The sequence below is a fragment of the Stomoxys calcitrans genome, chromosome 4, assembly GCF_963082655.1.
Source record: "Stomoxys calcitrans chromosome 4, idStoCalc2.1, whole genome shotgun sequence".
Lineage (NCBI taxonomy): Eukaryota > Metazoa > Arthropoda > Insecta > Diptera > Muscidae > Stomoxys > Stomoxys calcitrans.
In genome coordinates this window covers 9,724,930-9,750,205 of record NC_081555.1, presented here as the reverse complement: position 1 = coordinate 9,750,205, position 25,276 = coordinate 9,724,930, and the positions used below count along the sequence as shown (strand labels likewise).

Sequence of the window (25,276 nt, the reverse complement as noted above, 5' to 3'; positions counted from 1 at the left end):
CCAAAAATTTATTATCAAATTCGCTTTCTAATTTCAAATACTCCCAAAGATTCTTCATTTAAGCCCCATATTGCTATGGTCGTAAATTTGTCCTCTTTGGGGGCGTTTTTGGGTGAAAAGAAACACTTGGTACAACATTTGGATATCAGATTCGTATTCTACACTCAAATACCTTTTATTTAAGCCCCATATTGCCATGTTCGTTTAATAAGTGCTGTTTGGGGTGTTTTGGGGAAGGGTTGGACCCCAGAAACTTGGTCCCACATTTGAATATTCTACACGCAAATACCTTTCATTTCAGTCCAATATTGCCATCGTCGATAAATATATTCGATTTAGGGGTGTTTTAGGGTTTGGGGTGGTCCCCCAAACACTTGGTCCAACAATTGGATATCAGATACGTTTTCTAATCTTAAATATCTTTCATATTGCCCCATATTGCCGTGATTGATCTGTATATAAATTTAGTGGGCTTTGGGTATAGGCGATCCCCCTAGGTACCCCATCCGAAATTTGGATATAAATTTTTTGTTTCTAGGTTATTATAAGAGAGCACACGAAATTTCACTTAAGTCGCACCACCCATCTCCGAGATCTAGATTTTCTGCAAATTAAGGTAAGGGGGAGGGTCCGCTCCCCCTTCAGATATCAACAAATTTAGTACCCTATTTTCACCACAGGATCATTGTGCATCATCTGTGAAATTTTCGAGAATATCGGTTTAGCCGATTTTGGGTTTATAGAGAACACACAAACAAACAAAAATTGGTTTTTATATATAAGATTCTCTAATTTCTGATATTAAAAAAAAACTTAAAATTTTTACTGGGAAAAATGTTTATTTTGGTATTTTATAACCCTTTTGAGCCGACTCAGGTATTTTAAAACCCATGACATAAAATCTTTTTTTGTTCTTTTTGTTTTCTTCTTGACAATAAAACAAATTTCGGAGATCTGACTGTTAATTATTTTAAAACAATTTTCGCTCGAAATTTTTGCTCAGTGTATTGCTGACTAGGAAAATCGAATTGGCATTCTTTCCACTTAACTCGAGCTAGAGTACGACAATCAAGCCTTTATTATTAACAGATTTGATTGCAATTTGGCAAGTGAAGTGCAGTTATAACTTGCAATATCCGCATCAAATATGACCTAGATAAGGTGATCAAGACCCTATTTCCCGATTTCCGACTTCAATTCGTGTGCCTTTATATTCTTACCAATTTGACTCGATTTTGTTAGGTGAAGTACATTCATGACCTCTGACACGCACATGAAATACCAACGACATAAGACTTCAATAGACCTGGACAACATTTGGATCGAAAACAAAAATTCTTTAATTGTTAGAAACATCATTCTCAGACCCAACATAAGCCCATTCTCCGACTTTGGATTTTTATTGGCTTTGTACATCTAACACACACACATGAACAACCAATCAGATAAGTCTATAATATTATACCCCCATCCTTCGGTGGTGGGTATAAAAAGATGTAAGCCCCATTTACATTTGGATTGTATTTAAGCTCTGTATGGCCAAATTTTTACCACAGCGTTTAATAACATAAATTGTTTCCGATATGGCATCCCTATTTAGATGTTAATTGCAGTTTAACATTTCACCACGCTTAGCAGAGTTTCACACCCAGCTAAATACCAAACTAAATCATGGCGTTGCCAATGCATGCATTTTAACATTACGCTGCACAATCACACCAACACACAAACACATGGCGCCATAGCGGTGTTAACAGAGAATTGTTTTGAATGTGAAAAATGTTGTTAGTAAGTGATGGATATTTCGGAGCACAAGAAACAAAATTGTGCAATTAATAACAATGTAAAAGAAATTAATAATAAAAATAACTTTAAATTTAAAATTTTATTTTCTAAATGATTGTCACCAAAAAGATTATTTTCAAAATAAATGAGTTTTTAAATTTTATTGGAATATATTGCCAAAATTGAATTTCTAAAGGAAATTTTATATCAAAATCTTGTGGGGGCCACCGTAGCGCAGAGGTAAGCATGTCCGCCTATGATGCTGAGCTCCAGAGTGCGTGGACGTGGGGTGGCCCCATAGACCCTTTCCCGTGTATTGATATCAGATTCGTGCTTTACTTCCAAAGACCTTTCACTACCATATTGCTATGATCTTGAATTTGTCCTCTTTTGGGGGGTGTTTTTGGGGAGGTGCGACCCCCCAAACACTTGGTCCCACATTTGGATATCAGATTCTACACTCAAATACCTTTCATTTGAGACCCATATTGCCATGGTCAGTAAATAAGTCCTGTTTGGGGAAAGGGTGGACGCCCAAAAACTTGGTCCCACATTTGGATATCAGATTCATATTCTACTCGCAAATACCTTTCATTTAAGTCCCATATTGCCATGGTCGGTAAATATGTCCAATTTATGGGTATTTTTGGGGGTTGGGATGGTCCCCCTAAGCACTTGGTCCGGCAATTGGATATCAGATACGCTTTCTAATCTTAAATACCTTTCATTTGAGTCCCATATTGTCATGAATGGGGTACCTAGGGGGACGGCCCCCCTAGGTACCCCATCCGAATTTGGAAACCAAATTTTTATTTTGAGGTTACTATAAGAGAGCATACAAAATTTCTCTTAAATCGCACCACCAATCTCCGAGATTTGGTGTTACTAAAAAGTATGGTAAGGGGGAAGGTCCGCCCTCCCTTCAGATATCAAAAAATAAAGTATTCTATTTTCATCATGGGTCCATAATGCACCATCTGTGAAAATTTGAAGAAAATCGGTTCAGCTATTTTTGAGTCTATGGGGAACACACAAACACAAATTCATTTTTTTACCCACCTCCATAGCATGGGAGTATACTAATCTAGTCATTCCGTTTGTAACACCTCGAAATATTAATCTGCGACCCTATATTCACTATAAATATATTCTGGATCCTCTCGACATTCTGACTCGATCTAGCCGTCCGTGCGTCCATCCGTCTGTCGAAATCACGATAGCGGTCGAACGCGTAAAGCTAGCCGCTTGAAATTTTGCACAGATACTTAATATCGATGTAGGTCGTTTGGGATTGCAAATGGCCTATATCGGTTCAGATTTTGATATAGCTCCCATATAAACCGATTTACCGTTTTGACTTCTTGAGCCCCTGGATGTCGCAATTTTTGTCCGATTTGGTTGAAATTTTGCATGTTGTGTTTTGTTATGACCTACAACGACTGTGTTAAGTACGGTCCAAATCGGTCTATAACCTGATATAGCTCCCGTATAAACCGCTCTCCCGATTTGACTTCTTGAGCCCCTGGAAGTTGCAATTTTTGTCCGATATAGCTGAAATTGGACATGTAGTGTTTTGTTATGACTTTCAACAACTGTGTCAAGTACGGTCCAAATCGGTCTATAACCTAATATAGCTCCCATACAAACCGATCTCCCGATTTGACTTCTTGAGCCCCTGGAAGTTGCAATTTTTATCCGATTTGGCGGAAATTTTGCACGTAGTGTTCTGTTATGGCCTACAACAACTGTGTTAAGTGTGGTTCAAATCGGTCTATAACCTGGTATAGCTCCCATATAAACCGATCTCCCGATTTGACTTCTTCTTTTCGAAAGAGAAACAAACAAAAATTGTAAAATTTAATGATCTTCGCCCTAACAGGCAAAAAAACTTGAAAATGAAAAAAAAAAACAAATTTAATTTGTATAAATTTTAAGCAAAATCCATGGTGGTGGCTTCCCAAGATTCGGGCCGGCCCAACTTAGCAAGCTTTTACTTGTTATATGTAAGAGTTTTTAAAAATTTATTTCTATAGAAAATTTTGTAAAATTTTATTTCTGAAAAAAACTGTTCAAACTTTTTCCTCTAGAAAATTTTGTACAATTTTTTTCTATAAAAAATTTTGTAAAATTTTTATTTCTATAGAAAATTGCTTAAAAATTGAATTTCTATAGATTTTTTTTTAATTTATTTTTATAGAAAAGTTTGCTAGACAAAATTTTTTTAAATTCTTAATTTTTTTCATTTTGTTGAAATGAAAAAAAAATTTTTAATTAATCTCTATAGAATTTTTGCAAAATTTTGAAATTTTTTTTTTGAAAGTTTTTATAAAATTTTTCACCTATAAAAAATAGATTTTTGTATTAAAATTTTTTTTTTCATTTTTCGATTTATTTACTATATGTCTAACTCTAAAGTTCTCTTCTTCTTACTCTTTTTGTTATCTTTCAGGATTTACAAAATGATTTGTCATTTGATGATACCATCGACATCGATCGAATCGATGAATCGAATAATTTGCGCAGTGCGCGAGATCTCGATGAGACAGCCTTTCTCGAAGACGAACTACAGCCCGTAGACGAAAGTGAAGCGAACAACGAAGGCAGCTGGCTGGTGCAGAGTGTTAAACGCGTCCGACGTGAGTTGGGACGTCTGTTTGGGTCTGATGCTAATAAAGCTGAACACAAACCCCGCAAACATCACAAAAAACGTGGTGAACATGCGGATAATGCCGCCAAAAGATCCGGCGAAGGACGTAAAAAAGGCCATCGTGGTGATGGCAATAAACTAAATGGCAAATCGAAGAAGCATAACAAGGTGCATAACTTGAACAACATTCACCACAAACGCCAGGCTTATGATGATGGCGCCGATGAAGGTTCTGGAGATGATCCAAGATTCAATGATTTTGGCGAAACCGATTTGTGTAAGATTTCTGTTGTCTCTAGCGATAATTGTTTCTCATCATTTTATTATCACTTATAGGGGAAGGTCTTATTACTGTGGATATGCCTTGGGATGATGAATTTGAGAACAAACGGAGTTCTGAATTTCAACAACTGCAACAACAAATCGGTGATGCCTTTAGTCAATGGTTCGATAGGGAATATGAAAGTTTTGATGAGTTTGCCTTGAATGTGGAGTTGATGAGTGCGAGGTAAATAGTCGAGAAAAGAACTTTGTTGTGTTATATTTTTGAATTGTTGCTATTGATTCCTTAGACCCACCGATGACCCCTACAAAATGCATTGCATTATACGTTTGGAGTTACCTGAGAAATTGAATAATTTGGGCAATGATCTTCAAAACTATCTACACAGAAATCGTCGTTTGGGCGATATGAGTGTTGATGCTGATCCCGAATACTATTTCAGACGAGTTGAAGGTAAGAGTCTAACAAAAAAGTAGGTGCATCTATGACCAAGAATTTAATTAGCAACAAAGCAAAGGCAAATATCAGAGTTTCCTTTTTTTAGAGTCCAAAATCTATTTTTTTTTGTGTTCTTGAAGCTTCTTCAAGATTTCCCCTTTCTACTTTGGAAACTAAAAAATAAATGTTTAAAGATCTTCTGTAGTTCTTCACAAGTTTCTTAAAATCTACTCTAGACTTTAGTATGGGTTTCTCTGTAGTTTAGTTCAAAAACAAAATGTGTTTAGTTCAGTGCTAAACTTTTCTCAAATATATAGCCCATATCTTTGGATTCAACCCAAAAAACAAGAACACTACAAACTACATTTACATGCCCTTCACATACATACATTCAAATCATTTGTACATACTATTTACATATCTGCCTATATACATGAACACATTGCTCCACACAAAATTGCTAAACGGTTTTTATCTTCAACCAAAAAAAAACAACAAATAATTCACACACAAACACGCTATTGCCAATGTCATCCATTAGAAATAGATCCTAGTGCTGCCGCTGATAATAGCCATCGTGAAGATCCCCGTACCCATGACACTCATCATTACACAGATACTGATCCCTATGCCCATCCTGAGGGTGAAAATCCTTATGAAAGTCCCTATGGCAGTGAAAATCCCTATGGCAGTGAAAGTCCCACTGGCTACGATAGCCGGGAGCGTGATCCCAATGCTGGTGATTATGGTCGTGGGGCTGATCCCAATGCTGGTGATTATGGTCGTGAAGCTGATCCCAATGCTGGTCGTTATTATCCTGAGAGTGATCCCAATGCTGGTGGCTATGATAGTCGTGAACGTGATCCCAATGCTGGTGATTATGATAACCGTGAACGTGATCCCAATGCTGGTGGCTATGATAGCCGTGAACGTGATCCCAATGCTGGTGGCTATGACAGCCGTGAACGTGATCCCAATGCTGGTGGCTATGATAGTCGTGAATCTGATCCCAATGCTGGTGGCTATGGTGGTTACGATCCTAGCAGAGATCCCAATGCCGGTGGCTATGGTGGTTATGATGCTGAAAGAGATCCCAATGCTGGTGGTTATGGTACTTATGATCCTACAAGGGATCCAAATGCTGGTGGCTACGGAGGTTATGATCCCAATGCTTATGATTCTGAAAAAGATCGCAATGATTACGATGGTGACAGAGATACTGGTTATGATGGCACCGATGATGGATATTTCCCAGATAATCCCACTGATACCGGTTATAACGGCTATCCCACAGATCCCAATGCCGATAGATATGATCCCAGAGGTAGCTCTGAAGGTACACCCACTGTCTATGACTGTGATCGCTATCCCCAGGGAGAGTTCCAGTGTATAAATGGTGATACAATTCCTTGCATTGCACGTTGTGACAATAAGGCCGATTGTTTGGATGACTCCGATGAGGAGGCCGATATGTGTAATGCCATATTGGCACGCGAAGAAGAGGAAGAGGATGAAGAGGAAGAAGACGTCGAAGATGACCATAATCGCCGCGAAGAGGATAATCGTAGACCTCCCCCAAGCAGCTATGATTATGAGGATAACAATCGCAATCGCGAGGAAGATCAGCCCACTGAACGTCCTGAAAACCCGGAAACCCCTCAAGAGAGTGACATTTTCGATTGTCGTGCAAATCCTGGTGGTAATTTCATGTGCGCCAATGGTGAGGTTATACCCTGCTATCTGCGCTGTGATGGTGCACCCCATTGTACTGATAATTCCGATGAAACTGTCAGGGAATGTCCAGGTACACAAGCAACAACAACAATCCCTATTACACTCTCTAACACACATTTCACAAAACATTGTAAAAAAAACCAAGAAACTAAAAAAAAAAAACTTACAACTAACATTCTAACCCACAAATTGGATGTGACAAAATTGTCTACTAACATTTAGAGCATAAGATCCGAATTGGATTGGAATTAAATCATGAATCTGCATGCACCACAGAAAAGACTCATTTTGTAAACCAAAGAGGAAAATGTTTGGAATACAAAATAAAGTCTAAGAAAAGCTAAATGGAAAACTTATAAACCACAAAGCTATTTAGAAAAAGCTCCGAGAGATGAAAGGTAAACTGATATTCTTCTCGAAATAAAATAATTTTAGGGCGACATCTGCAAAAGAGCTTTCAAGTTATTCAATGAATGGCAATGCCAATAAGACTGGTGAACTACTTGATCGTGGTGAAATTGCATTATGCAACTAAACATTTGCCCTAAAGTAGTTTTTCTACGTTTTGGACCTACAACTGAACAATCACCATGTTTTTATATTACATTGAACGAAAGTATGTACAGCCAAACCCAGTGTCATTTAAAAGACCATCAACATCAGATTTCATAATGGAAAATCAAAAAATTCAATAACTTGAGTTTAGTTTAACACCAATTTGGCTTCCTTTGTATGTAATACCAAAGCTCTATTGTAGATGTCGCCCCTAAATTGTTGCAATCTTATGTAAACTATGCTGAGTTTTAAGTTTCTTCAATCTTTTGGAGTTTCTCGAAAACTTTTAAGCCACTCTGGATTAGAGATGTGAGCAAGATAGAAATTTTACTTGGGCTCGATATTTTTCATATTGACATACATTCTGGGAAATAAATTCCCAATCATACTCATGAAAAAAAAAAATTCACGACTCTAAAGAAAACTTACAATTCGTGAAATTCCCATTCACTCACAATGACATAGAATGATAAACATTGTTGTTTCTTAATTTGAAACAACAAGCAACAACAACGTTCAAATTTGCCAAAATTTTGGTATTTTTTGATGACACCACTATTCTGGTGAAATTTTTGTTTTAAATTTAGCTTTTCGCCTGTTATTCTCTCTTTTTCTCTCTCTGTACATACTTGCTGTGTTTTGTTTTGAGCTTTTAGTGCAAATCATGAATAATCGATTATCATTGTCTACAATCCCATGATATCGATAATTATCAAGAATAACTTTGTACTGAAATTCTATACAAAATTTTGCATTGGAAGGAACTAAACTAAAACACAGCAATTAAAATGACATATATTTTGTGTTGGGTACTCTAACATAAGCTAAGTTAGACTTTCCTCCTAATCATTCAAGTAAAATCGATAACATCTAAACCAATATGACGTAATTTAACATAAAACTAACCGAAGTTGTAGCATGGCAAATTTATATTAACAAATTAATATCATCTAAACAATTTAAGATTATTCTGTACAAACTTCTTTTACCACATTGAATATAAGTTAACATTTTCTATTTTATACCTTGGTAGGAAAAATGTATCTTTGGTCAAAAAAAAAAAAAAAAAAACTTTAAATAAAATTATAGAAAATTAAAATAAAATAAAATAAAATAAAATAAAATAAAATAAAATAAAATAAAATAAAATAAAATAAAATAAAATAAAATAAAATAAAATAAAATAAAATAAAACAAAACAAAACAAAATAAAATAAAATAAGATAAAATAAAATAACATAAAATAAATTAAAATAAAATAAATTAAAATACAATAAAATTAACTAAAATTAAATAAAATAAAATTAAATAAACTAAAATAAAATAAAATGAAATAAAATAAAATAAAATAAAATAAAATAAAACAAAATAAAAAAAAATTTAAAAAATATTTAAATAAAATAAAATAAAATAAAATAAAATAAAATAAAATAAAATAAAATAAAATAAAATAAAATAAAATAAAATAAAATAAAATAAAATAAAATAAAACAAAATAAAACAAAACAAAATAAAATACAATTTAAAAAAAATTAAAATAAAATAAAATAAAAAAATAAAATAAAATTAAAAAAAAATAAAATAAAATAAAATAAAATAAAATAAAATGGAATAAAATAAAATAAAATAAAATAAAATGAAATACAATAAAATAAAATACATTAAAATAAAATAAAATAACAAACTCAAATAATAAACTAACCAAACCGGTAATAAGTGCGAATTTAATGGGCTTTAGGCCCTAAATAGCAAAATCGTTGTATATGGCAGCTGTATCCAAATATGTTCCGATCTGGGCTATATTCGGATCAGATCAGGATCAGACTTAAACAATTCATTGTTTAAAATTTCAGAGGAATCGGGTAACAAATGCGGCATTTATGGGCTTGACAACCTATATCGACACATTGACATTTCAACGAAATCGGATAACAAATGCGGAATTTTGCTTGCTTAAGACCCTAAATTGGCAGCTTGGTCTATATGGCAGCTATGTCCAAATATAGTCCGGTATGGTACGTTCAAGAACTTAGCCTGTATCTGAGCGAGGTCAGCTCGTAATATTCATTTTTAAAGACTGTAGCAGTAAATCAAGAATATATATATACTAGCTGAGCCTAGCCCGCTGCGCTGCGACCTATAATGTTTTATTGGAGAGAAATACTCTAAATTGGGAAATTTTTGCTTAATTTGAGTTGAAAATATATTCCAATTTTCCTGTGGATTTTTCTACTCTCAAGTATCACTTATTTTAATCCCACATTACAATGATCTGTTTGGTGGTGGGGTGAAAATTTCTGTAAATAGATCTGATTTAAGGGGTTTTTGGGGATGGGATGACCCTCGAAATACTTAGTTCTTCAATTGGATATTACATTCGATTTCTACTCTCAAATACCTTGAATTTGATACCCATATTGTAGTGATTGCTCTATATTGCCCTCCTAGGCACCCCACCACAGATTATTGATACCAAAGTTTTTAAGTTACTGTTATTGTGCAACCAAAATTTCGGTTAAATCAACCTACCCATCTCCGAGATTTGGTGTTTTTGAAAATTAGGGTTAGGGGGAGGATCCGCCCCCCCTTTAGATATCAAAAAATTAAGTACCCTATCCACGGTGAACCATAATTCAAACCCTGTCAAAAATTTCAAGAAAGTCGGTTCAACAAACCGACAAATTAACAAACAAACACAAATTCATTTTTTTATACCCAACATCTTAGTATGGGGGTATATTAATCTAGTCATTCCGTATGTAACACCTCGAAATATTGATCTAGGACCCCAACAAGTATATATATTCTTGATCGACTCGACATTCTGATTCGAACTAGCCATGCCCGTCCGTCTGTCGAAATCACGATAGCTTGTCGAACGCGTAAAGCTAGCCGCTTGAAATTTTGCACAGATACTAAATATTAATGTAGATCATTGGGGATTGCAAATGGACCATGTCGGTTCAGATTTGGATATAGTTCCCATATAAACCGATCTCCCGATTTGACTTCTTGAACCCCTGAAAGCCTCAATTTTTATTCGATTTGGCTGAAATTTTGCACATAGTGTTATGTTATGATTTTCAACAACTGTACCAAGTACGGTCCTAATCGGTCAAGAACCTCATATAGCTTCCATATTAACCGATCTCCCGATTTGACTTCTTGAGCCCCTGGAAGCCTCAATTTTCATTCGATTTGGCTGAAATTTTGCACATAGTGTTATGTTATGATTTGCAACATTTGTGCCAAGTACGCTCCAAATCGGTCCCTAATCTGATATAGCTGCCATATAAACCGATCTCCCGATTCGACTTCTTGAGCCACTGGAAGCCTCAATTTTCACCCGATTTGTCTAAAATTTTACACATAATGTTCTGTTATGATTTTCAATAACTGTGTAAAGTACGATCCTAATCGGTCGAGAACCTGATATAGCTCCCATATAAGCCGATCTCACGATATGACTTCTTGAGCCCATGGAAGCCACAATTTGCATTCGATTTGGCTGAAATTTTGCACATAGTGTTATGTTATGATTTGCAACATTTGTGCCAAGTACGCTCCAAATCGGTCCATAATCTGATATAGCTGCCATATAAACCGATCTCCCGATTTGACTTCTTGAGCCACTGGAAGCCTCAATTTTCATTCGATTTGGCTGAAATTGTGCACATAGTATTCCGTTATGATTTCCAACAACTGTGCTAAGTACGGTTCAAATCGGTCAATAATCTGATATAGCTCCCATATAAACCTTACAAGCCGCGATTTTTATCCGATTTGGCTGAAATTTTTGCACGTAGTGATCTGTTATGACTCTCAACAACTGTGCGAAGTACGTTCCAAATCGGTAACCAGATATAGCTCCAATATTTTAGCAGAATCCATGGTGGTGGGTGCCCAAGATATGGCCCGGCCGAACTGAGCACGCGGAAAATCGATATTTCGATGTGATACAAAAGGAATGACAAAATTTACATAGGCTCGCTCTTCGTGGTGGGTATAATAAGCGAAAAATAAAATCATATAAAATATATGAAAAAAAGTTATTAATTTTAAATGTTAAAAATTAAAAAAAAAAATAAATTCTTTAAATAATTAATTTAAAAATTAAAATTAAATTAAAAAAAATATATAATAATAATTTGTAGCTTATTATAGGTTTTACGGTTGTTTTTATGTAAATTATTAAAAAAAATTCTATTTGGGATTTTTCTTCTATCCATCATAGCTTTGTCAAGACATGAAAACTTTTCATAGCTTATTTCGCAAATATAGCATTTCATACTCGAAAAGCATTCAAATTCTTCAACCTCAAAAGCAAATCGATCACCATTTTCATAGAAAATGAAAAAAAACACCTAATCATTCGAAATAATCGAAAAAACAGTTTTTCATAAAAATCTACAAAAATGTTGTTGGTGGTATCATTTACTAGGAATTTTCATAGGAGTGAACAAAATACAAAAACAATTTATGTATGCAGTTACTAAAAAGGAATAAATAGTCTATGCGTTTATTTGTTTATTGTTTTTTATCCTTTCCCATGTTATTCTGTAAGCAATGTCTAAAATAAGAAAATTTTAGATTTTTTTTTTTTTTTTTGGAAAAGTTCTAGTTTTATAATGTGTTGTCCGTTGTTATGGAAACTTTATATATGTGTGTGTGCGTTTTAACTTTGTGTCCCTATCTCCTTTTATTGATGTCTGGGGCCCTTTCCTTTTCCATATAACAAATATATTCTATACTTTTAAGGCAATATTTAGCTTGGCTTCGAAGTAACCCTCTTAACTATCAAAAAAAGAAAATATATATCTAAGAACTTTGCAATGTCCCTTGTAAACTTATGGTAATTTCAACATTAATTTAGACGATGATGCTTATGCCTACGACCCAATCAGTCCTCCAACGAGTTATGACGGTAGCGATAGACGTCTTGAAGAACCAACAGAACCCTCAAGTGCTGAAGGCGGTTACAGAGGGGTTTCTGTTGAATCTTCCGGCGAAGGAGAATATCCCCCAGTAACTTCTATGAACTGGGGTGGCAGTGATCGTTCTAGCGGTTGTCGTGGTGATACAACATTCATTTGTCAACACACCGGTTCCACCATCTGTGAAGAGCAGAAATGCGATGGCAGAGAAGATTGTCCCGATGGTGAAGATGAACAAGACTGTGATGAAGTCGAACCAACATATCCATACGAAAAGGGTATTGAGTTTAAATGAAATCCTATGTTTCTCCATGTGTGTGTTTGTGTAAAGGGAGTTGGGTAACTTGTTCATCTATAACACACACAAGTAAATCCTCTCCCTCTATCTATTGCTCTCTAATTGTCCCCTCGCCTTTTGTGTACGTGTCGTCTACCCATCTAAACCAAGCCATTGTAGCCAAAATTTCTCATCTGTGTTATGTCTGTTTCATACTTTTCAGGTGTAAGGGAAGTTGGGTAAACAAAAAAACAAGCAAGTAACCGGTTACTTTTTCAAAGAATATGATTCGACAATAAATCGTTAGTAACAAATTCAGACCTTTAGCCAGTTTTTAGGCAAAAACATTTCAAAATTATTAAAGGAAAAAAATGTAAGAAGTAACCGTTTGCTTTAAAGATTATGTAGGACGAAAAAATCTAAAAATTCACATCAAATAAAGGACATTTCTTGTAATTAATAATATTTGGCACAATTGTACAAAATTGTTCACTTAGAATGAATATTTGTGAAATACCTATAATTTTTTAAAAAATTCCAAATAACTTTAGAGCTTACTTTGTCCACCATAAACTTGCAAAAGTTTTGTGTAAATATCACCTGTTACTAAAACATAAAACCCCAAAACCGTTTTCACATTTTAACATAACCCAAAAAATCATTCTTTGTGTGTTTGAATATTTTCATATTGAAAATGTGAAACTAATTCTTTTTTATTTTAATATCTTTTGGCTATGTTTGCGAAATTGTGTTAACATTTGCATTATGATCCTGCCACAGTTTGCGATGAAACTCAATTTAAATGTGATGACCGCTGTCTGCCTAAGGAATATTTGTGCAATGGCCATACAGAATGTTTTGATGGAAGTGATGAAAAGGATTGTCCAGCTCAAGGTAAGTCGACAATTTAACAATTTATAATTAAGAAATCTTCCTAAACATTTCGAAGAGTTCAAACCTGTCTGGAGGCATCAAGCTTATTGTAGTTATATCAAACAGTTTATTGTCGTATCAAACATGTTAAAAAAAAGATTCGTTTCTTATGAAGCAACAACTTGAAGGATTCCAACTGATTTATTGGATTCAAAAAAATATTACAGTTGCATTCCAAAACATTTTGAAGTGTTCAAACTAGATGTTTGCAAGCATTAAGCTTTTTCTAGTTGTATCAAACGGTTTATCATCATGTCAAACATGTTTAACAAAAAGGAGTTGTTTCATATAAGGCAACAACTTGAAAGATTCAAACTGATTTATTTGATACAATACTGTAACATGATATATTGTTGTTGTTGTAGCACCAACTATTTGTAGGATTTAAATTTTTTATTTAACTATCAAACTGTTTACTATCGCATTCAATAATTTTAAAAATGCATTCTTTTCACGTCTAACTCAGTGCTGTTGTATCATACAGAGTTTATTGATGAGATATCTATGCAATAATTGGTTGACATCAACCGTGTTAGAAGGCTACTTTTAGCAACACATGTTCGGTATGACCCAACCTTGATTACCCACCAAAATGGATGCTTTTTATATGTGGATTATTTTAATGAAATCAAATCTAAATCAAATCTTTTGGCGGTTTTCAATGCTTCCAAAAGGTCTAAAAATATTACTTTCACGCTAAACATGTAATAGGATACCAACTTATATCTCTTACAATAGAACTTAATGAAGTTGCATCAAACAGATGTTAGGTTATCGTATTACTTTAAACTAGTATTCGTGTTATCAAACCAACAGTAGGTTGGCATCAACAAGTTTGAAGGCAACTTGTAGAAACACATAAGGATTAGTATGAACAAACCTTGATTAGACATGACCAGCATATATGCGTATTATTTTGAAGGAGTTGAATGTAAGAATAAAGCAGGCTTTCTGAAGAAGGCAAATCGAGCGGACCGAAGAATGAGGAATTCAACTATTTAAAGGCCTAGCTGGTCTATATTTGGTGTGGTCCGCATTTTGCAAACCAATTTTGTTAAACCTATCGGTGATAATTGAGGTTTATGCTAGTTCAAAAAATAAAATCGGGAGATCAGTTTAAATAATTGTCCTATGACGTGACGATACTGTAACTTGAACTCATGGTAGAATATCACAAATATTTTGTAAATGTGGTAATTGCTCCACTAATAATGAGGACATTTGTGAGGTAGTTAGTGATGTACAACTTCTCTACGAAGAGTTGTACATAAAAGCCACAACGCTGTTTGGACATGGTAATAAAAGGTGTACGTGCAACAAGTAGAAGCGACTATTAAGGGAAAGAAGATCTGTATGCTCTTAGGCATATGCATGGAATTTCAGGCCCAACAACATAGGATAGCTGCGACTAGCGAGACTGTCTAATGTCATCCCATAGGCTAATCGAAGATCCTTCGTAGTATATCACATACCAAAGCCCTACTTTTACAAGGGAAAGGTCCTGCGAATTGGAAGCGGACATTGAATAAGAAATGAACCAACTAAGAAGCTTATGTATGAGGAGAATTAAAGAATGAGTGAAGAGCACAGAATAAATAATATAGGCATAGATAAAGGTTTGTTTAGAAACGTTAGAGCGCAAAATAAGCCGACCACTGCTTAGTGTATCGAATAAAGGTGTCAGCACAACGCGATCCGCATTCAGAACATGGGCTGGAAGTGCACTTGTGTCACAAGGATTCTGTATTTGGACTGCGATAAGACAGTGCGAATTACACGGAAGAATAGAAAAAGGATCAATTTGTCTTTCGCCACCTACATGGGCAATTTGGGATTGCAGGTGCAACTATACAGGATGGAGGCGACTTGTGAGCTTGTGTGCAGGGCCTTTTGAGGGTTAAAAAGGATTTTGAAGCACTTCCTAAATCTTAGTCGGACTTTTACGCAGAAAAAACCTTTATGATTGATATCAGACACTGAACCCACTAAATTGCATAGGAATATGTGATAAATACAGAATTTTTAACAACAACTTTTCGAGATTCAATAACAATCCCATCACTTATTTGAAGGAATATCTGCCAGGCGATGGAACACATTAAATTCCTCACCCTTTTCTTTGATCTAATGTCTACAGAGAGATTACTCAAGAATTGTTAGCAATTGTCAAATATTCTTTATGTTCGTCAGATTTATTTTTAATGCCTTCTTCAAATTGTTTTAATTAGTTTTTTATTTAAAGAACTAAAACAAAATTGAATCAATTGAAAAAATTACTTAAAATATATAAAAACACATTTAAATTTTTTTTTTTGCAATTTGTTAATTAAGAAACAACTGGCCATGGAAATTCCACAAGTTTTACTAATTACTTGCGTACCCATTATTTAAAAGTTTTTCATAAAATTTTAATGGCGCCTTTTAGAGAACATATCTAGCAGTCTGCATCGGCAACGTCATCATTGGCGGCAATGCTTAGAACCACTAAAGGAATAAAATCATTTAAAATTCTTCAGACTCATAAGAGAGTAGAAAAGACAAAAACCAGACAGAAAGCTGCTTAAAGTGTTTTGCAAATTTTAGCCATAATCATGGCTGTGGGTTCCTCTCCAAACCACAAAAATCAATGATTTTTTAATTAATTAAATCTCTAATGACCCTGAAATGAATACACAGGAGGCAAACATAGATATATTTTCCAACCAAAAAAAAAAAAACATACGAAAAGTTTTAAGGTTTTAAATTAATTTTAATTTTTAAGCAAAAACAAAAAAAGGGAAAATGAAGAAAAAAATGAAATATGTGCTTGCCTCCATTTAGATAAATATCGCATATGAAAATCCGATATAGCACAGGCAACTATGAACAGAATACTTGTGAAGAGATGTTGTTGGTGGTCAGAGGGTAATTTTATAAAGCATGATGGAAATTTTAATAAATACGTTTACAAATATCTAAATGTTTTTACCATTTTTGAATACCTTTTTCTAATAGAGGAATTTCCAACCTCCTTAAAACCTGTATCGCTCCTTTATAACCCACCCTTTGCTAGTGCACCCACAAAAAGGTCATGATGCCCAGCCATGCAACCAAATCCCAACACAACAAATCTCTGTTGTGGGTGTTAACATACAAGAGATTAGTATTTAATAAATTTTACAACACAATTGCTGCTTTTTCGGGGCCACTCACAGGGAGGTCACATAAAGGAGTTTCCAACAAAACTTTGGACACATTTATACTTAAAACCCCATTTTGTACCAAAAAAAGAGAAGAGGGGTTTGACTTTTTTGGATATTTATTTCTAGGAGAAAGTAAAATTTAATTAATTTTTCCTGATTTTTTTTTCAGTTATATATTCGATCAAATCCTTAAAAACTTTTTTAAAGCAACAAAATTTTTCTCATTTTCCATTTGTTCTTATTTAAAGAGTTCTTTTGCTATTTTTGCTACCACAAATTTTTAATCAAAAATGTAAATTTTCCTCACTTGGACCATTAGAAAAAATAGATATGCAGCTAAGTAAGGAATGCAGTGTAAATCGTTACAACCAATGATCTAATTGATAAACCACCAGCGTATATAAAACATCTAGCAGACAAGTTCATGAAAATACAAAACATATGCTGAAGTAAATCCTCAAAATGTAAAAAGAACACTGAGAAAAAGTGGAATATAAACATGTTTGTCAGGAAAATTTTATTTCAAACAGTTATTTTAAAGAATTTCAATGTTAAACTTTATTCACCCTAGCAGAATTGAAGATTTTCTATGTAAAACCTTATACAGAAGGGCTGAATCAAACAATTCCTATAAAAACCTTTATTCAGCTATACTGAATTAAAGATTTCCTATAGAAACCTTTATTTAGCTGGGCTGAATTAAAGATTTCTAATAGAAAGCTTCATTCAGCTTTGCTGAATTAAAGATTTCCTATAGAAACCTTTATTCAGCTGGGTAGAATTAAAGATTTACTATAGAAACCTTTATTCAGCTGGGCTGAATTAAAGATTTCCTATAGAAACCTTTATTCAGCTGGGCTAAATTAAAGATTTCCTATAGAAACCTTTATTCAGCCGGGCTGAATTAAAGATTTCCTATAGAAACCTTTATTCAGCTAGGCTGAATTAAAAATTTCCTATAGAAACCTTTATTCAGCTGGGCTGAATTAAAGATTTCCTATAGAAACCTTTATTCAGCTGGGCTGAATTAAAGATTTCCTATAGAAACCTTTTTTTAGCTGGGCTGAATTAAAGATTTCCTATAGAAACCTTTTTTCAGCTGGGCTGAATTAAAGATTTCCTATAGAAACTTTTATTCAGCTGGGCTGAATTAAAGATTTCCTATAGAAACCTTTATTCAGCTGGGCTGAATTAAAGATTTCCTATAGAAACCTTTATTCAGCTAGGCTGAATAATAAATTTCCTATAGAAACCTTTATTCATCTAGGCTGAATTAAAAATTTCCTATAGAAACCTTTATTCAGCTAGGCTGAATTAAAAATTTCCTATAGAAACCTTTATTCAGCTAGGCTGTATTAAAAATTTTCTATAGAAACCTTTATTCAGCTGGGTCGAATGCAAGATTTACAATCGAAATCTTCATTCAGCTCCGTTGAATTCAAGATTTTCTAAGGAAATCCCTAATTCAGCCAAGCTGAATTAAAGATTCCCTACGGAAATCCCTAATTTAGCCAGGCTGAATTAAAGATTTAATATGGAAATCCCTAATTCAGACAGGCTGAATTAAAAATTGCCTATGAAAACCTTGATTCAGGCAGTATGAGTTAAAGATTTCCCAAGAATTTTTTTTTAGTTTTGTTTTTTTTTTGAGAATTTCTTTCACTGTTGTAAAACTGGTTTCTTTATGTGTGTTTATTAAAATCATTACAAAATGATGGGAATGTGTTCCTTTAAATCTCTTGGAATTGTTTTGCATATTACTTTTTGGTATATGACAATCAAAACACAGCAATTCTGGGCGTTCAAATGCGCTACACCAAAACATTGACGCAGGGTATATAAATGACTTGTTTGTAATACTAAGAAGTAACGGAGCTAGACATAAAAAAGATGCAAATAATCCGTTTTTAAGACTGCCTGTCTGTCCTTTGATCGTTGTATTGTTCAAAGTATTTTTACATATTTTTTTTTTATTTTTTATAATTTTTACACATTCAGGTGCCTAGGCTAAGCTAGAGTCGGATTTTGTCTTTTGAATTTTTCTGTGTAAAGCAGGGTATCTAAAATTTGCCCTTGTTCGACTTATGAAGCTTACACGTGCCTCTACTATCTGTTTGTCTGACCATGTCTAGTAACATATATTGGATGTGTGGGTGTTGACTTCACAGTGAATGAACATCCTCATATCCTTCTTACTCAACATCAACACAACGGCATGCAATTTGTAAACAAGCATAAGTAACTCCCAGAAGGAGTTATAAAATATCACCACAAAACACCAATTCACATGCAAATTGAATTTACTTCAAGAGGAGGGGTAAAGAGGCGGTAGAACAAATTTTATAACGAAAAGAGGTTTGGCCCATTTACGAACAGAAGCGACCCACATTAAGAGGAAATGCTAGTACACAACTAGAAAATTGGGAAAAGATAATTTTATGCGGAAGATAGATAGTCTGAGGAACTGGCAGACATCTCTAGATATATCTAGAACGTCAAGGCGATGAAGAATATATTGTATTAACTTTGTAAGATCTTTGACCAATATTTTAAGATAATGATGAAATACGAAAAGACCCACCCCTTATGTTGTAGGTCCTACTATAAACTGGACATAAAACTCAGTTGACCCATGGCTAAAGTTTTTTTTATTGAGTTCTGATATTTAAAATCTTTTCCCAACTTTGAAAATCCAAAGCAACATATTTCCCAGCATTCATTAACAAAGGCGAGGAATATCTTCTTCACCAGCTAGAGTTTAATATGGCAACAGCATTATACCAAAAACACACATATAAACTCTATGGCGGACGCTGCTACTCAACTCTCTTGATTAAATTTTTGCACATAGATTTTTTCCACACTGATGATGTTCATCCATGAACTTCAAGCATAGGAAAAAAACCAAAAAAACATATAAGCAAAAAATCTCACCCACATTCCGGCACTTACTTGTCATTTTAACTACAGACAAGCATCTACTGCACTACATAAAAGCTTGTAGAGTAGAAAACAATAATCCCAGCAAGGATACTTACTTTGCAAAACATGACTCCCCAAATACTAACTTGAGTTAAAAAGTTAAACAGAAAAAATGGGTTTCCGCAGCATATTCATAATGTTAAGCACTTTGCAACCTTAGACACAACCCCAAGTTAAAGCAAATTGCCTTTTTATGGGAAGTGGGGAAGAAAACGCGGCAAAGCAAGTGAGGTGACAAAAAAGTCCTTTGAAAAAAAAAATTACAAGATATTTAAGTAAATTGTTTTGGATAAACTCATAAAACATAAACACTTAATAGGTCTTTTGTGTTAACAGCAAATGCCACGAAAGCGTATAGTATAAGACAATCAGGAAGCAAGTGAAGGAACATAAAGAAAACGAAGGATATGTAAGCATGAAGATTGGTGAATATTGTATGGAAACAAACGGTTTTTGGAAAGTTATTGATTTCTGTGATTATTTTTAAGTTAAGAGATTACAATTAACAAAAACAAATATTTTTTATTTTCATAACAATTAAAAAATTCAAAAAATCTGAATATTACTTTTACTAGCCTTCACAACATGGAAGAAGTTTTTTAAACATTGCTTTTTGATTGAACTTTAATGACTTTTACACATCATCATATATGGAGAAGTTAGGATGTCAATGAAATGAATGAACAACTTAACGAATTATTCTAAGTTGCAATCTATAGATTTATAAGAAACGAATAAGCATTACGTATTGGAAGTTAACGTGAAGGGAAGTCTTGAATATGACTGGCAAATCTTATATGACTATAGCTTCTTGGATTATTATTGCAGAAGCTTCATATTAATTGAGAAAACTGTTTATGTACTTACTTAACTAAACAAAAGGAAGGCAAATTGAGATAAGTTCGACCGTGTTAACATAGCTAGCACACTTAAAAGGGTAGTGAACATTGTAGAGGACTTTGCTATAATGACAAACTTAAGTACAAAAGGTACAAAAAGTGACGTCCCTGATTGCCCTAAATAGTCTAAGGGACTCTCTAATTAGGCACAATAACTCTTTAATAAGGCAAAAGCCACAAGAGTACCACAGGACTGGGACCTTCATTTGGTTGATTTAGAAGCACACAAGGGTAAGTCGAAAAATGATCAAAAAAAAGCCTAAAATGACTTCTGCAATTCCAACAAGATGAAGATATCTTCGAAATCTCTTCCCTACAATAGTGAAATGTTTACATTCAGAACTCAGAGCACTATACCTGAACTCTTTTTGCGACAAAATTTCCAAGACAACGTGGTAACGGAAGATTCTCTCACTCTAATGCATTCTTTGAGGACTATAGGGGGAAATTGTGAATCAATCAAGAATTCCAAACCCTAAAAATATATTACCAGGTGAATCAAAACCTCTGTGCATAGACTGGCTACTTTGCCAAGAATGAAATACGCTGCATGCATCAGTATGTTGTGCATATTTACGGAATGCAGGATCATTTTTATTCCAAAATCATGGCCCAAAAATGAGCCTCATCGCTTAACACAAATTTTCGATAAAACTGTAGATTTCCATTGAACTGTTGTCACAGAGCAGGAATTTTGATAACAAATTTCAAAGATTTTTGAGTTTTTTTATGAAATGGCGGCGTATACTGAATACTTTTCACTTTCACATTATTGTTGTTGTTCTAGCAGTGTGTTGTACATTAAAGTGGCAGCTCTTGCCGATGAAAGACTCTATCGGGTCAATTCGGTACGTACAACCGGCTGCCATGGGATTGCCACTTCACTTTCACGTTTGAACACCATTATCAACCAGTCCTGCTACCCGGAAAAACTTAACTCAATTCTCCCTATAATTTACTTACTACAATAGGAGACGTATTACGGTCAGTTTGGGAATTATATCTACAGAACTATGTTAGTAGCGAGACACCACAAGCTTATCCTGTCTCCACGACTTTGGTATATTGCATAATACCATTGACGAAAGTGTTGTCTATAAGCTCAGGCTGACGAAGAGGCTGTTGAGGCTAGGGGGACATCCTTCAGGAAGCATACGGTATGACGGCGAAACGAGCTGAGCAAAACAGTCTACGTCAAATCTATCCAAAAGTTGTTATTTTCAATAGATAAAAAAAGGTAACACTTTAGGATAAGAGAAAGTTCTTTTGACTAAGTGTGGAAAATAACAGGATCTTTTACTGAATAAGAAATTGAACTCAATGGCTTTTGGGTATCGTTAGGGGATTAATTCGTGACTAGGATTTTGTTTTTCGGGTAACTTTCTATTATTTAGAGCGCGTGATATCTTTATATTAATATCACGCTACAGTCTTTCAGAATTAAGATATTGTGTTGAAACTTTTCACAGAGTTTTATTTTGGTCCATAGGGAGGTTAAATTTTAAGGGGTGCTATATCTTGTATAGCTCCTATATAAAGGGTGATTTTTTTGAGGTTAGGATTTTCATGCATTAGTATTTGACAGATCACGTGGGATTTCAGACATGGTGTCAAAGAGAAAGATGCTCAGTATGCTTTGACATTTCATCATGAATAGACTTACTAACGAGCAACGCTTGCAAATCATTGAATTTTATTACCAAAATCAGTGTTCGGTTCGAAATGTGTTCAAATTTGGACAAATTTTGTTCAGCGATGAGGCTCATTTCTGGTTGAATGGCTACGTAAATAAGCAAAATTGCCGCATTTGGAGTGAAGAGCAACCAGAAGCCGTTCAAGAACTGCCCATGCATCCCGAAAAATGCACTGTTTGGTGTGGTTTGTACGCTGGTGGAATCATTGGACCGTATTTTTTCAAAGATGCTGTTGGACGCAACGTTACGGTGAATGAACACATTTCGAACCGAACACTGATTTTGGTAATAAAATTCAATGATTTGCAAGCGTTGCTCGTTAGTAAGTCTATTCATGATGAAATGTCAAAGCATACTGAGCATCTTTCTCTTTGACACCATGTCTGAAATCCCACGTGATCTGTCAAATACTAATGCATGAAAATCCTAACCTCAAAAAAATCACCCTTTAGATCGATCTGTCGATTTAAAGGCAAATTTACTCTCCTATTTCACATAAATTTTTACATATCGAATTGTATCAGACCCGTCGTCATCCGTGCCAGGTAGGACTTGATTTGTATATAGCTTCTATATATATAGATCTCCCGATTTAAGTTATCGAGCCATAAAAGTAGTATTTATTATCCAATTAAGCTGCTTTTTGCAGCTGTCGGAGGTTATTCAACGTTCGTGCCTAATATGGTTCAGATTGGATTACATTACTATGTGGCGCCTATACTAACCGAACTCCCGATTTAAGTTCGTGAGCCCATAACAGACGCATTTTTACCCGATTTCACTGAAATTTAGCACAAGGAGTTGCGTGGGATCTTTCGCCATTAAACATGGTAGAAACAGTTAAGCAAATCTATGGTTGTTGATAATTCGATTTTCAAATACTGAATTAAATTTATGTTATTTATATATATTACAACAATACGCTGATTACAAAAATTGTCGAAAACACTGATATGAAATAGAATTTATAAACTTTAAAATTTACTTACCTAAATCCGCGAATTGAAGGATCTGTAAAAAGAAATAGAATTATTATTGAAGCAAGACAGAAATTCTTACACTGTATAAGGAAAATTTGGGTAAACGTACGGTAGTAAAAATAGCATTGTTGCCGCGTGATTACTACGAACGGAAAAAATATTGTGAAGATGAAAGTAAAAATGGTAAACAAAAAAGTTTTAAGGAAAAAATCAGAGTTAAAGAACCCACATTAATGCAAAACTAGGTGAAAAAATACTCGATGCAATAGAGAATATTCGTACTCAAAATTTGGTTTATAGAAAATTAAAAAATCCCTCCTATTCTCTTCTTTTTTTTGTTGACTTTGGCATTGATCTTTGTCAAGATAATGCTGACCTTGATATAGGATTCTAAATAAAGAGTTATATAAACAATTTGTCATATAACTCAAAATCGTAGTCTATCTTGTGAAACATGTGTCCACAAAGGTGAGGGTGATGTCGTCTACAATAGATTATTTAAATATTAGTACATGAGATGAAATTATGTGAATTTTATCTAATACATATATAAAAATGCATTTCTTTGCTTCCATGTGAATCTAAAACAAAATTTGCTTTAATGTTTTCATTTTTATCTAAAAGCAAATACCTAATGCGGTTATCTAATTTTATGGCATACAGCGTATGGTTACAGAGAATAATTTCGAGAAATTTGGCTAACTTGCAAAAATCTCTGATTTGAAGGCGGCGAGAAGTAGAAGAATATAAAAAAATTGTATAAAGATTTCAAAAGCAAATGCAATACTTTTATTTTTCAAATGTAAATTTGCCTACGAACATTCCACTACAGTGGGAATGTTCGTATCAATGAATGCTGTCCGATTCAAGTTTAAGCGCATTAATGGGGGAAGTCTTGGTTTCTAGTGAAGTCCGCACGGTGACTCCTCATCGCGGGTGAATACCGTAAAAATATCAATTTTCTGATGTTTTTCGGACTAAACAGTATCCATGTTACTTCTCTCCTTATGAGAAAGTTGCGCAATCGCTAACTACGCCACTTTTTAAAACATACATTACTAAATGGGTAATGATGTAAAGGATATGAGCCACCCTTTACATCATTGCCGCAAATGAAATTTTGGAGTTAAGGTATAACAGAGTTTTTTTTTATAGAAAATTATGTTTGAAATATGCCCCCTTCTCTTATTATTATTCTCCTATTGTATTATTATACTCTTTATAAACTATATTTCTGTAAATTTTTTCTTTTTAAAATTTGCTATGAACTCCTTGCCCCAACACTTTATATTCTCCAACTTTCCTAACCATCTCCATTTATGCACATTTCATTTCCAACCATTTTACCACGTGCTTCATACTTAACCATTAGCATTTGTTTACACTTACAAACGAACTCATACCCACAATAAGAAAAAAAATTTAAACACAACCATGTGTGCCATAAAGCTTTACAGCAACATGTTGTGCTTATTTATCAACATGTTGCGAATACTCCCCCAGCCTAAGTTATGGCCAATGTTGTTGTAACACGATGGACCCTCAATTCATTCGTCGTGGTTATTCGTTTGTTGTGTTCTTTGAAATACATTGAGACTTCGTTATATTTACGTCTTGTAGGCTTCGTGCTATAGCAATGAGGTGGTTGGTGGGTGGTAATGCTGTGGTTGTTGTTGTTATGCCATTGTCAAAGCACCATCAAGCAAGCAGGGCCATTCAATGATTTGTGTTTTTGGTTACTCTTTGCAATGTAATGCAAGATAAATGTTTTGGTCTCTAATGCATCTCAAGAGCAAAAAGGTGTCAGAGTAGGAGACTCTCCTTTTTGCCATAGAGTTAAATATCTCAAGTGAAACCTTAGAGCATTACAGTATCTCTGTTAGCTGACATTCTCATTCTCATTGCTCAGCTGCTGTGTGTGTTTGAGTATTTTGATTTAGTTACTAGATATGA

General features: G+C 34.2%; 1 protein-coding gene across 7 annotated transcripts in view; it reads left to right on the top strand.

The window, feature by feature from the left end:
* Positions 1 to 25,276, top strand: part of LOC106081403 (basement membrane-specific heparan sulfate proteoglycan core protein) — a 304,578-nt gene that overhangs the window by 103,080 nt on the left and 176,222 nt on the right. For all 7 annotated transcript variants that reach the window (XM_059366577.1, XM_059366576.1, XM_059366574.1 and 4 more), the window contains exons 3-8: positions 4,235 to 4,709; positions 4,769 to 4,940; positions 5,005 to 5,168; positions 5,695 to 6,957; positions 12,316 to 12,654; positions 13,434 to 13,547. In XM_059366577.1, coding sequence (XP_059222560.1) covers positions 4,235 to 4,709; positions 4,769 to 4,940; positions 5,005 to 5,168; positions 5,695 to 6,957; positions 12,316 to 12,654; positions 13,434 to 13,547 — 2,527 coding nt within the window. The remainder of the gene's footprint in view (positions 1 to 4,234; positions 4,710 to 4,768; positions 4,941 to 5,004; positions 5,169 to 5,694; positions 6,958 to 12,315; positions 12,655 to 13,433; positions 13,548 to 25,276) is intronic.